We start from the raw sequence: 14740 nt of genomic DNA, 5'->3' as shown, positions 1-14740 counted from the left end.
AAAAACTTTTTTCTGTTTTATGAGACAAAAGGTTCTTTATTCTGAGAGCAATAGAGACTGCTTGGATAGGTTCAGTGGAACTAGAAACAGAATGCTGTACTGTTCACAAATAGAAAACCCCATAACCATAATTTCTCCTTATGTTCAAGGGCAGGTACTGAACGCAAAACCCTAGGGACAACAATCCTTACTCTGGGAGGGTCAGTGATGCAAACTGCTTTTGAAGTTGGCTGTGAAGTTTTGCAAACTGGTCAAATGACTTTTCTGTCAGGCTTGTTTCGTTGTTACTGTGAGTCACCTGGATTAGATACAGCTGCAGAAAATAAATAGACAAAATCAAAAGACGGCAGTATCAACCTTCAATACATTCTAAAATCTGGCTCTGTGTAAACTAAACAAAGCAATAATTTCTGCAAAAAAAAAAAAAAAAATCATCACAAAATATAAGAGGTGCATTTTGTAAAGGCAAAATTACCTATAAACACACGGTATAGAAAGATACCATAATCTTAGGTGCTGGGAACAGACTGCCTAATTTCTGTTATTCTTTCCTTGTGGACATTTTAATTAGTTCTTGATTTATAGTCTACTACAGGGCAGGAACTGTTCTCTTTGAGATTCTCTACTAACAGCTGTGGTTGTTATGATTTCTCCTTGGAACATCCTCCTTAATGGCACACTTAAATGATTTTTCATATGCATAGTAAAAAAAAAATAAGCATGGTATCAGGAAGAATGTGTATGGTGAAGTACAGTGGGAGATGTAGTCAAATGATATTCAAGTTAAGATGACAGTCTTGAAACTTACATGGCTGGTTTTCTTGCTGAACCCTAAGACTGTTGCTCTTTGGATTGACCTGCTTGCACCTGGCATACAGGATTCCTGGGAAAATGTCTGTGAAGTCGATTTGGCAGGGCTTATGGCTGTCATTTGTGCAAGTGTGTGGATCAAGTTATTCAATTTCACAGGGAAGCACTCCAGACTTTCCTTTATTTTCCTAGAGAAATGAAAAAAAGATAAGATAGTGAGTGATGTTCCCCCTGAGTTGACCCATTTCACTTGAGTCATTTCCTTGTGTTAGATGTGGATGGGAAAGTCAAGGACCATGCCTGTTGATTTGGAGTATACTATTAATAGTAAACATTATTTTTACCAACTTCAAATTCACATCTTGAGCTGTTAGCAAATATAAGAGAAACTTCTGTGGTGAAATATAAAACTAATTGCAATATTTCTATCTTGACTTCTTTAAATTTTTCAAAAATAGAAATTCTTTAAATTTCTGTTTTTGTTGTTGTTCAGTACTATGTCATGTCCAACTCTTTGCAACCCCATGGACTGTAGCACACCAGGCTCCTCTGCTGCTGCTGCTAAGTCTCTTAAGTCGTGTCCGACTCTGTGCAACTCCATAGACGGCAGCCCACCGGGCTCCCCCATCCCTGGGATTCTCCAGGCAAGAATACTGGAGTGGGTTGCCATTTCCTTCTCCAATGCATGAAAGTGAAAAGTCAAAGTAAAGTCGCTCAGTCGTGTCCGACTCTTAGCGACCCCATGGTCTTCAGCCTACCAGGCTCCTCCGTCCATGGGATTTTCCAGGCAAGAGTACTGGAGTGGGGTGCTGTTACCAGTCTCTTCTATCCTCTGCTAACTCTTGGAGTTTGTTCAAACTCATGTCCATTGAGTCTGTGATGTCATCCAACCATCTCACCCTTTGTTGTCCCCTTCTCCTCCTGCCTTCAATATTTCCCAGCAACAGGGTCTTTTCCAATGAATCAGCTCTTCCCATCAGGTGGCCAAAGTGGAGCTTCAGCTTCACCATCAGTCCTTCCAATGAATGTTCAGGGTTATTTCCTTTAGGATTGACTGGCTTGATCTCCTTGCAGTCTAAGGGACTCAAGAGTCTTCTTCAACACCACAGTTTAAAAGCATCGATACTTCAGTACTCAGCCTTCTTTATGGTCCAACTCTTACAAGCATACATGACTACTGGGAAAACCATAACTTTGACTAGGCAGACCTTTGTCAGCTAAGTGATGTCTCTGCTTTTTAATACACTAAGATTGTCATACCTTTTCTTCCAAGAAGCAAGCGTCTTCTAATTTCATGCCTGCAGTTACCATCTGCAGTGATTTTAGAGCCCAAGAAAATAAAGTCTGTCACTGTTTCCATTTGTTCCCCCTTCTATTTGCCACGAAGTGAAGGGACTAGATGCCATGATCTTAGTTTTTTGAATGTTGAGTTTTAAACCAGCTTTTTCACTCTCCTCTTTCACTGTCATCAAGAGACTCTTTAATTCCTCTTTACTTTCAGCCATTAGAATGGTATCATCTGCATATCTGAGGTTGTTGATATTTTTCCCAACAATCTTGATTCCAGCTTGTGCTTTTCACATGATGTACTCTGCATATAAGTTAAATAAGCGGGGTGACAATACACAGCCTTGATGTACTCCTTTCCTAATTTTGATCCAGTTCTCTGTTCCATGTGCAGTTCTAATTCTTGCTTTTTGATCTGCATACAGGTTTCTCAGGAGACAAGTAATGCGGTCTCGGATTTTTGTATTCTATTTTTTAGGAATAATTTAAAACATCATTTTGTTTTAAATACTTAATCAATTCCAGAAGTTATATTTATCAAAACAGTGTATATTCCAAGAAGCCCAACATCTATCCCTGAACTCTCTATACTATTCCCTTCTTCCCCCTATATTTAAACATTAAAAAAAAAATTATGATTTAACTTTCATTGTTTTCTTTTCAAATATATTTGATTTCCTCTGTCAACTATTTTCTAAGAAGTTGTATACAATAATACTATATTTAATATACACATATTTTACATGGAATGTTTTCACTCTGTCTCTATTTTATTTTATTTTTTGGTTTGGTTTTGGATCGTCTCTGCTCTAGTATTATGATTATTTATATTTAAGAAGGTTTGCAATTGTGTCCTAATGGTATAATAAATATCTTCAGATAATACCCTTTCTCCCCTGTGCCCTTTTTCTCCAGTATCTGATTGCAGTGCTATCCTTTTTATCCTGAGTTCATATAATAAAGCAATCTTTATGCCTACTTCACTTTTCATATGTGCTTCCTATTTCACTCCCATTTTTTACAGAGCTATTCTATCTGCATCATATGGTATCTATACTATACATATTACACATTCCCTCTTCTGACTATCATTAAATATGATATGCTCTACCAGTCCTATGTCACATCCCTCTGTCATTTTGACTACCTGATGCTCATTTTCTGGCAAATTCCACCAGAAGTGCTCAAGGAAGTAAGTTTCTGAGTTCTGGGTGTTGATAACAGTTTTTCTGTGACCTTTATGCACGAAAGTCAATTTTACTGGCTACAATATCCGTGGCTCACATTTTCCTTTTTGGGGGGTCATAAAAATATTATTTAATTTTCTTCTGGAATAAAGGATTATGACCCAAAATTCTTATGACAGTCTGAAATTCTTTCCCTTACAAATGAATTGATCTTTTTGCCTAGATGCTTAAAGCAAGCTTTTTTTTCCCCCTCAAATCCAATACTTTCTCCAAAAATATGTTTCAGGTTGGTTATTCTGGGTAACTTTCTCAATACGCAAAGTGTCTTTTTCATATGTAATTTCAAGTCTTTTCATTTTTCTGAAAACTTCTTGAATTATGATGTCAATATTCATCAAAATACTAAATACACAATTTAGTTTTGATATTGTTTTGATATATTACTTTATTTTTCTTCTTCAGGGACTTTATTAAAGTATGTTTTATTTTCTAATTTTTGGGAGGTTCATTTTTGAGTTTTCTCTAATTATAATTTACATTGCTCCTCCATATCTTTATCATTTTCTTAATTTCTTTTAGCTCAATCTGAAATATAACAGTTTATCCCTTTGTTAGGAATGTCTTTCTGGCATACTTTCATTGAAGAGATTTTATTTGCATTTTATTTCTTTTTTAAAACTTCTAATTTTGTATGACATTCAGACACGATCCATCTTACTTATTCATTTTAAGATGAAATTAAACTTTCAGGAAGGAGTAGAGGGTTCTCAGGATCTTAAGCCCCCTTTTCTGTTGCTGTCACAGGTAAAAAAACACTGTTTCATACTTTCTGAGATATGTTGCTTCGGCTGGTCCCTTTGCCCCCAATTTTTTCTGGATTTTGTTTTTCCTTTGCTCCTACAATCTTTCTCCTTTCATTCAGATTATATTTATGGCAGTTTGTCTTCAGCTAGGACTTTTTCTAGGGAGGAAGTGTCAGTTACCTTTGAGAGTTTATAGACTTCTCCAACCTTTTCAGATTTTCTATGGAACCCTTGCCCTTCCTTGTGAACTGGAGTGTGTAAAAGTCCTTCCCCATTTCAGCTGCTTCATAGCTTATCAAATTGGCCCACTCGGCTTTCCAACGAGTACCTGTGAGCTCTGTGAAGCCTTGTTCTCAGGTCCACCAGGTAACTGTGGCTTCCTTAGCTTCCTCCCATAAGATTCTGTTACACAGGTCTTGTAACTTAATGATCTGCCCTTCCCTGCTTGTTCTTAGGAATACCTTGTTACTTAGTTCTGTTTTGGATGCTGTCCACAGTTTTGGGGTTTTGCTACCCTATTTGATATGTTTTATGAATTATGAAAGAAATTCCAGGCACACTAAAATATTTACTTTTTTAGAAATAAAATGCAATTCAAGCCGCACAGTAAAATATTAAGTAAAATATAAAAGGTTTGCCTCATCCTTCTTCCATTACCACTCTCCTCCCCCCAGATAGCCAGTATGAAGAGTGGTAGTTTTCTTTTGCAGTTCCTCTATACACTTGTGCAAATGAGCAGACACACAGACACAGATGACCCTTGCGCTAGTTTTACTCTTGTTATATGCCAGGTGCATACTGGGGTATACCAGTGAGAAAACCAGACAGAAATGTCTCCCCTTATAAACTTTCTATAATGTGAATATAAACTATCATGAAATAAACATAAAAATAGAGGATTTGAGAAAGTAATATAAACCATAGAAGAAACTAAGATAGAAATTGGGGAGAAGGAATATGCGGTAGGAAACAGTTGCCGTTTTAAGCAGGATGAAAGTGAAAGTCGCTCAGGCCTGTTCGCCTCTTTGTGACCCCATGGACTATACAGTCCATGGAATGCTCCAGGCCAGAATACTAGAGTGGGTAGCCTTTCCCTTCACCAGGGGATCTTCCCAACCCAGGGATCAAGCCCAGGCCTCCCACAATTGCAGGTGGATTCTTTACCAGCTGAGCCACAAGGGAAGTCCAAGAATACTGGAGTGGATGGCCTATTCCTTCTCTAGCGAATCTTCTGACACAGGAATCGAACTGGGGTCTCCTGCATTGCAGGTGGATTCTTTACCAGCTGAACTACCAGGGAAACCCCTTAAGCAGGATGGTCAGGGATAATCTCACTGAAAATATGGGTGGAGTGATTTGATAAACTTAGTTTGCCAAGAACACAGACCACGGGAATTTCTGTTGGAGGATATTCTAGAAAGAAACAACAGCTCATCCAGAAGCTCAGAGGTAGATGGATGACTGGTGCTTAACAGACAGCAAAAAATTGCAGTGTGGCTGACAGAGTGAGGAGGGGAAGAAGGGAATCAGGCAGATAAAGGGAGCATGTTTTTGTAAGAATTTTGAAGTTGTGTGAGATGGAAGTAAAAAAGGCAAGAATCAAGAATCACAATTATTTGAAATGTAATCTGCTTTTTTAACAGTAATATATTTTGGACATGAACTTGGGCAAACTTTGGGAGATGGTGAGGGACAGAGAGGCCTGCTGTGCTGCAGTCCATGGGGTCACAAAGAGTCCGACATGACTTAGTGACTGAACAACAACAAATATATTTTGGAAGAAAAATTTTCCAATAACTTGTGCAATGTAAGTAGCCCCCAAATATTTGTTGAATGAATAATCTATTTCAGAAAATAGAGTTAACTTTATTTAAAAAAATACAATATTGTAAAGTTAAAAAATAAAATAAAAAATAAATAAATAAATAGAATAAAAAAATTATCTATCTGGAAGTATAGATATACAATGATTAGTTTAACCAATTTTTTTTTTCCATTGCAAAGACCATTCCTTCCTCACTGATTCAACTTTTGTCCAACACCGATGGTCTACATACATATAGGCTTGTTCTTGGCCTCTTGATTTGGTTGCACTCGTCAATTTGTCTATCTCTGTGTTAATACTACATTTTCTTAAATAGCTAGAATTTACAATAAGTCTTGAAAATTCTTTTACCTTGTTCTTCTTTAAGTGTTTTTTTTTTTTTCCCATGAATTTAGGTCCTTTGACCTCCTGAATATATTTTAGAATCAGCTTATCAAGCTTCTGTTGTTGTTCAGTCACCCAGTCATGTCTGACTCTTTGGGACCCCATGGACTGCAGCACGCCAGGCTCCCTTGTCCTTCACCATCTTCTGGAGTTCACCCAATTCGTGTCCAGTGAGTCGGTGATGCCATCCAACCATCTCATTATCTGACACCTCAATCTTTTCCTGTATCAGGGACTTTTCCAATGAGTTGGCTGTTCGCATCAGATGACCAAAATACAGGAGTTTCAGCTTCAGCATCAGTCCTTCTAATTAGTATTCAGGGTTGATCTCCCTTAACATTGACTGGTTTGATCTCCTTGCTGTCCAAGGGACTTTCAGGAGTCTTCTCCAGCACAACAGTTTGAAGGCATCAATTCTTTGGTGCTCAGCCTTCTTTACAGTCCAGCTCTCACAACTGTACATGACCACTGGAAAGACCATCGCCTTGACTGTATGGACTTTTGTGGTTTGTCATAGCTTTCCAGCCAAAAAGAAATCGTCTTCTGATTTTATGGCTGCAGTCACCATCCACAGTGATTTTAGAGCCCAGGAAGAGGAAATCTGTCACTGCTTCCACCTTTTCCCCTTCTATTTGTCATGAAGTAATGGAGCCATGATCTTAGTTTATTTTAATATTTAGTTTTAAGCCGGCTCTTTCACTCTCCTCCTTCACCTTCATCAAGAGACTCTTTGGTTCTTCCTCTTTGCTTTCTGCCATCAGAGTGGTATCATCTGCATATCTGAGGTTGTTGATGTTTCTCCCACCTATCTTGATTCCAGCTTGTAAGTCATCCAGCCCAGCATTTCTCATGATGTGCTCAGCTTGATGTGCTTATCCAGCTTACCCATACACAAAATAAATGAACAATCATTTGAGTGGCATTTATTAAACTATAAATTAATTTGGGGAGAATCAACATCTTCACAGTATTGAAACATACAACCACTAAACATGGCATATTTCTCCATTTAATTGAGTCTCATTTTACATCCTTTTGTACAATTTTAGAATTTTTTTTCTGTGGATGTTTTGCATATCTTTTGTTAGATTTATCATAGCTTTTAAATTCTAGTTTTTCCTAAATTTTACCTAATAACTGTTAATATATGAGTAGATTTTAAGTCATTATTTCTAACAATATACTGTATATTCTTTTGAAATTTGAATGGACACAGTCATGTTATATGAAAACAATGACAGAGTTTTCTGTTACCTTTTACATTACTAAGATTTCTAGATTTCTAGTTCAATGTTAAATGAAAATAGTAATAGCAGGCATTTTTGGTTTGTTTGATTAAAGGGAAAAGCTTTTAATGTTTTCCCACTAAACACAATGTTTTCTATAGTTTTTAGCTACAGGTTAAGGACACTTCTATTTGTTTTTAGAGAGCTGAAAAAACAGTGATTCTAAATTTTAATACCTGCATTTTCTGTATCTACTTAGGTGATCATATAAAGTTCCCCCTCTATTTTTTTCACTACTGACTCATGAATGTTTATCTTGTAACTACTTACTGTATTAAATTCTTATTATTTCAAAAATTAAAAGAAAAGTATCTGGAATTGCTTTATTTGTTTTCTTATTCAAGTGGAAAATAATAATATAGCAAATCTTAAATATAGTGCTTTACTATAAAGATAGAGGCATTATTATATTTTTTCTGACATTAATGACATTAATGCTCATAATTTTTCACTTTAAAATACATGTTTATCTAAGTTTCCTTCTATTCTGAGCTTACTAAAATTTTCCAAGAGGAATAGATATCGAATGTAATAAACACTGGTTTTCTGGGTTGGCATCCATCAAAGTTATCATGCAGTGATTTCTTTATGAAGAATCAGCCATGTCCTTGATGTTAAAAATATAAATCAATAATGTTTAATAATTTCCCCCTCATTTTTTATAAAACTTCAAGCCCATTTATCTTGTTCTGGTATTAGGCTTAAAAAAAAATCCAAATTTTCCCATTATTATATATCAATCTTGGCCAAAATTTGCTAATAAAGTTAAAATATGACCTTGATCATTATTCATTTCCACAGTGTTCATTATTTCTAAAGATGTCCTTTGACTTTATGAATTTATGGGTAGGTAGTACAGGATAAAACATTCATTTCTTTCCTCATCAGCAGTTTAAAGACATGAAGACAATAATAATAGTAAGAGTATAATACTAATCATGATTTATGGAGACCTTACAATTTATTCACTCATTCAACAAATATTTACTGAGCACATTTTATGTATTGGGATGGAAAGCTTTATGGTAACAGCATGTACTCACTTCTCATGAAGGTAGGACTATGAATCATAAATCTTGAGTTCTGATGTACTCATGCTCACATAATCTCAAACACACACATCCAGGCCTTATTCTTACATTTCTCAACAGTCAAGATGCAAGAAGACTAGTGGTGAAGGATGACCTCTTATGATAAACCTAGAGTTTTAAGGCAACTTTCACCTAAATCCATCTCCAGATTCTCAAGTGTCAGATTTAACAGGTCAGATAAACTAGTGTTGTTAAATATGATGCAATTTAGGACTGGGGACCTCAGAGCAGAATTGGACATGAATGAGCAACTGCTGCCATGCTATTAAAAGACACTTGCTCCTGGGAAGAAAAGTTATGACCAACTTAGACAGCATATTAAAAAACAGAGACATTACTTTGCCAACAAAGGTCTGTCTAGTCAAGGCTATGGTTTTTCCAGTGGTCATGTATGGATGTGAGAGTTGGACTATAAAGAAAGCTGAGCGCCGAAGAAATGATGCTGTTGAACTGTGGTATTGAAGAAGACTCTTGAGAGTCCCTTGGACTGCAAGGAGATCTAACCCATTCATCCTAAAGGAAATCAGTCCTCAATATTCATTGAAAAGACTGATGCTGAAGCTGAAACACCAATACTTTGGCCACCTGATGTGAAGAACTGACTCATTTGAAAAGACTCTGATGCTGGGAGGGATTGGGGGCAGGAGGAGAAGGGGATGACAGAGGATGAGATGGTTGGATGGCATCACCAACTCGATGGACATGAGTTTGAGTAAACTCTGGGAGTTGGTGATGGACAGGGAGGCCCTTTGTGCTGCAGTCCATGGGGTCACAAAGAATCCGACTCGACCGAACAGCTGAACTGAACTAAACTGAACTGAGCAACTGAGCACAAGCCAATAGATTAGTATGGAATTCCTAGGTGAGATAAAAGCACTAAAACAATGCGCCTTTGGTTTTTATACAGAAATAACACTTAGAAAAAAAATTTAGTATTTCTTGGATCTAGGGAACATAGTCCAAAGGGACATAAAATAAGATAAAATTTCCTAAACAATAGGTTCCATCATTAACAGATGTACAAATTCTTTTCTACTTCAGAACAGATGTACCTTTTTATATAAATATTTTAAACTGTTTATCATCAGAAACAACTGCTACTAATCGGTTTCCTAGCTATGTGTGAATAGACAATTGAGTTTATCAGTCTCAGAAAACTGTCAAATTCAGGTCTAATCTTTCATGTCAGTTTTTTTTTTTTTTCTTCTCAGGTTAAATACTGTATATTTTGAGTTCATATTTTTACTAATATAAATTTATATAATAAATAAAATGGCAAAACTTTCTAATTGCTTCATAAACTACATGGGAGTAACCATTGAAGTGTGTGTGCGTGTTTTGTCGCTCAGTCATGTCCGACTCTTTGCGACCCCATGAACTGTGACCTGCCAGGCTCCTCTGTCCACGTGATTCTCCAGGCAAGAATACTAGAGTGGATTGCTGTTTCCTTCTCCAGGGGATCTTCCCCACCCAGGGATTGAACCCAGATCTCCTGCATTGCTGGCGGAGGCTTTACCATCTGAGCTACTAGGGAAGGCCAACCATTGAAGGCCTAAAGGTGTAGTTTAGGCGACTGAGTGAAGGTTCTCAGGCAACACATGATGGGAATTTCAAAAAATGCATATTTCTACTGCTGAAGTTTGATATCATTTTGCTGTTTGATAAAACACTGATCTATTTTACTGGTCAATCTCTTTAATAGTCTCATGGAAAACTTCTTAAATGACTTTTCTGTGAAGGAATTTGCATGAGAATGTTCTTATTTTACCATCAACACTGTCATTTTATCATATGTAAACAGTTTCAACTGACATTCTCCATGAACAAATTTCTTCATCTAACTCTCAATAAAATACGCTATCATGGTAATTCCTATATCATTACAAATTTATATTGGACCAATAAGTATTCAAAAGTATTCAAAATATTTTTAACCAAAAAATTATCATTCTGAAATGAATTTAGTGAATAATCATTGCTGATGCAGTCTTGGTACACCATTTTTTTTTTTTTTAATTCCTCTCTATGCACTTTTATTTAAAAAAATTCAAGTTTATCTGACATTAAAAAGAGAGCACTTGATGATTTGGGGATTTGTAACATGTATATATATTTGTGTCAAGATAAAAATTTAAGCTTCATGGTCTAACCTTAAAAAATTAGATACTAAAAATGGATATCTCATGTTAATCTCATATAGTTTTGATGGCACGGTACCCTAATTTGAGAAACACAGCTATAAACATTTAGGTTTTTTTCTCTCACTATGTTCTTTCAACTAATCCAAAGACACTACAGTTAAAGCACATCCATATTATCTGAGATTATCAGTTTCCTATGTAGTTTTTTTCCCCCACATAATTTTGTTTAGAGTCCTGGGAAGATCACCTATTATGCAAGAAATCAGTTTTGTTCTCTTTTAAACTCACTTATCAGTTCTGTCTGTAATCTCAAGAAAGTCAGTTAGCTTTCACGAGACTCAGTTGTTACTACCATCTAGAAATATAGTTGATGACTAAACCATGCCATCCCCTGGGACTATTGACAGAATCAAATGCAGTAACATATAAAAAGTTATTAGAAATAGAATGTGTATGTGCTAAGTAGCTTCAGTCTTATCCAACTCTGTGACCCCGTGGACTTAGCCCGCCAAGCTCCTCTGTCCGTGGGATTTTCCAGGAAGAATACTGGTGTGGGTTGCCATGCCCTCCTTCAGGAGATCTTCCCTACCCAGTGATCAAACCTGTGTCTCTTATGTCTCCTGCATTGGCAGCCAGGTTCTTTACCACTAGTGCCACCTGGGAAGCCTTATAAATTTTATTTAAGAAAGCTTACTACTAAATAAGTAAAAAAATGAATATATATATGAGCCCTATATATATATATATATATATATATATAGACTAGTAAACTAGTAAGATAGATACACGGGAAAACAAATGTACAGATTTATGGTTCTGTGGAAGCTGACTTATGGTACACTCTTGAAATCCTACAAAAGAGATGTTAGATAGGGATTAAAATAAGAGGCAACTTTAGAGTTTCTCATCTTTTTCTCTTTTCTCCTACCTCATAGTTTAGAACTTGGCTACAAGAATAAAAAACTGCTCTCCTCCAAGTCCAATCTTCAAATCTTCAGAATTCATCTACAAGGTCAGCAAGTGTTAGGCAAATTTCATCAAAGGCACCCAATTGCATACAAACAAGAATTCCAGGCTCCCATGGCTTTTAATACAATAAGTAATTTTTAAATTTTCTTATGGAGGCTTCTTGCAAAATTTAGCCAAATTAGAGCAAATGGAATTAAAAAAATATAGGGAAATATAGATGGACTAGTCTTATGTATAGAGAAGGCAGTGGCACCCCACTCCAGTACTCTTGCCTGGAAAATCCCATGGACGGAGGAGCCTGGTGGGCTGCAGTCCATGGGGTTGCTGAGTTGGACAAGACTTAGCAACTTCACTTTCACTTTTCACTTTCATGCTCTGGAGAAGGAAATGGCAACCTACTCCAGCGTTCTTGCCTGGAGAATCCCAGGGACAGGGGAGCCTGGTGGGCTGCCGTCTATGGGGTCGCACAGAGTCGGATATGACTGAAGCGACTCAGCAGCATCAGTCTTATGTATAAGTACTATGCCAGCAAAACGACATTCCAGGTTTCAATCCCCACCTTGCCCTAAAAGCCAGCTTTTTTTTTTTTTTTTTTTTTTTTGATTTATTGTAAAAGCTATCATATGTGTGTATTCAGTGACTCAGTCATATCCAATTCTTTTCGACCCCTTGGGCTGTAGCCCACCAGGCTCTTCTGTCCATTGGATATTCCAGGCAAGAATACTGGAGTGGGTTCCATTTCCTACTCCAGGGGATTTTTTCTGACTCAGGAATCAAACCTGTGTCTCCAGCATTGGCAGGCTGATTCTTTACCACTGTGCCACTTGGGAAGCCCTTCTAAAAGCTGTCCTATCTGCAGTTAAAAAAATAGTAGTTTTAAAAATCAATTTAGTTCAGATTAGTTCTTACATTTTTTTTTTTTAATGGAAGACTTTTTTTTGGGAAATGCCAGTTTAATTTACATTTCCCTTTGAATCTGCTGTCCTAATTTAAGGAAAGTTGGAGGTCATAACTGTTAGTTCCTCTAACTCCTGTTTTTTATTTGGTTTTTCTTGGGAGCATTCATTTTTGAAGGTATCAACAGTTAAGCTAAGGCAAAAGAAAACTTTAACTCATATTTGTGGAATTCAGCAATCCATGAGATGACACCTGATGTGAAGAGCCGACTCATTGGAAAAGACCCTGATCCTGGCAAAGATTGAAAGCAGGAGGAGAAGGGGACAACACAGGATGAGATGGTTGGATGGCATCACCAACTCACTAGACATGAGTTTGAGCAAACTCCGGAAGATAGTGAAGGACAGGGAAGTATGGCGTGCTGCAGTCCATGGTCACAGGGAGTTGGACACGACTGAGCAACTGAACAATAAGATGACAATTTGCAAAGTCCTAAAAAAATAAAATCAAAAAATTTTAATGATAAAAGAGCCCAGGGATCTGCATTCCTGTCCCATACTCTGTTTCTCAGTTTTGAGGAGAAACCAGGTAGAAAGCCATTGAACTATGTTTTGAGACATTTGAGCATAAGGAATCTTGTCTCACCTTATTAGGTTAGGTGTGCAAGCTCAGTTGTGTTAGTCTCTTTACAACCCCATGAACTGTAGCCCACCAGGCTCCTCTGTCCATGGGATTCTCTAGGTAAGAATACTGGAGTGGGTGCCATTTCCTACTCCAGGGCGTCTTCCCAACTCAGGGATTAAACCTGCATCTCCTGCATTAGCAGGTGGATTCTTATCACTGGTGCCACCTGGGAAGCCTATAGCCATGAAAAATAAACAAGAAGGAATGCTGGTGACACTGGGGATTTCTGGCACCGTGTCTGCATACTTTGTCAGCTAAGGGACTCTGACTCCTGTGTTTGTGATGTGAGGCCTGGGAGCACCCTTTTGGGATGTCATCAACATTTTCAGCAGCTTCATGCTTGTACTTCTTGGGACAGTCATTGTGCCTGTACTACCCAATGACCCCTCATTATTAAGATTGTTCCTTCTAAAGCCCAGAGTTCAGAGAACAAGCTCCAGGCTGTTCTCTGTGAAGAGGTGGCCCATGGTGAGAACAAGAATGGTCAACCGAATCCATGATGGCTTTGCATGAAGGACCCTGTCCAGTAGCAATAAAGGCCACTAGTTAAGTCAATTAGACAGTCTCTCTCTGGAATTTATATGACAGAATACTGGCCAATAGGCAAAGAGAAGTAGTATTTGCTAGGTAGAGATAAGCAGAAGAGAAGGCCTTCGTTTTCAATAGAAACTGGCCAGGCATATCTGTTTCTGGAGTTTGTTAGGTGACAGTGTGAGTCCACGTAAACTCTTTTCCCCAAAGATACCAGATAGAATCTAGTTCTTGCTATCAAAATACTACACTGATGCAAATAATTGGTTATTTTGAAGTCTGGGGTTCTGTTTTTCTTCAAGCTGCCTTCAGTTTTAGCTGAAGAGCAGGAGATCTTATACTTACTAAACCAAAGAATCCGCGTGGCAGGCCAAACGGATTATCTGGGAAGACATGGGAAATGTCTTCTTGTATTTCTGGAGGAGGAAATGGGTAAAGTGAAAAGCAGGATCTGCGTTTAGGAGGGAAGGTAGGCCAGGAAATTTATGCTTGATGATCCCAGTCTGGCCTGTGAAATAGGTTGCCTGTTTCTAAAGGACAGCTCGCCTGAGGTTTGAGAGTGACTGAAAATTCTGAAATAACCCATTTGGATGGCACTTTAATGGATGGTTGCCTTTGTTGCCTAGCAGTGGGCTCGGCAGAGATATTACATGAGAGTATCAATTTGCAGGGACTGAGTTGTGATCCTTTGCTGATTCTATTCAACAGAATGTTCACAGCTGTAAGGGGAGTAAAACAAAAAATAGTAAGGGAAGCAGAGAGAGGAGTTGGCAATGAGGTAAAAAACCTTTGTGGCCGGTAAACCAATTTTATTTTCATTTTTCTCTAAATGCTATTCGTTGTAA

The 14740-nt window shown here is 37.5% G+C and overlaps 1 protein-coding gene across 8 annotated transcripts in view; it reads right to left on the bottom strand.

Annotated features, from left to right (window-relative positions):
* The window catches only part of PIK3C2G (phosphatidylinositol-4-phosphate 3-kinase catalytic subunit type 2 gamma), a 504349-nt gene that overhangs the window by 95664 nt on the left and 393945 nt on the right, over positions 1–14740 (bottom strand). For all 8 annotated transcript variants that reach the window (XM_044941205.2, XM_044941209.2, XM_044941210.2 and 5 more), the window contains 2 exons: positions 809–998; positions 192–313 (listed from right to left, as the gene is read on the bottom strand). In XM_044941205.2, the coding sequence (XP_044797140.2) occupies positions 192–313; positions 809–998 (312 nt within the window). The remainder of the gene's footprint in view (positions 1–191; positions 314–808; positions 999–14740) is intronic.

This window comes from Bubalus bubalis, chromosome 4 (genome assembly GCF_019923935.1).
Source record: "Bubalus bubalis isolate 160015118507 breed Murrah chromosome 4, NDDB_SH_1, whole genome shotgun sequence".
In the NCBI taxonomy this organism is placed as follows: Eukaryota; Metazoa; Chordata; class Mammalia; order Artiodactyla; family Bovidae; genus Bubalus; species Bubalus bubalis.
Note: the sequence above shows the minus strand (reverse complement) of the source record. Positions and strands in the feature narration are given on the sequence as shown.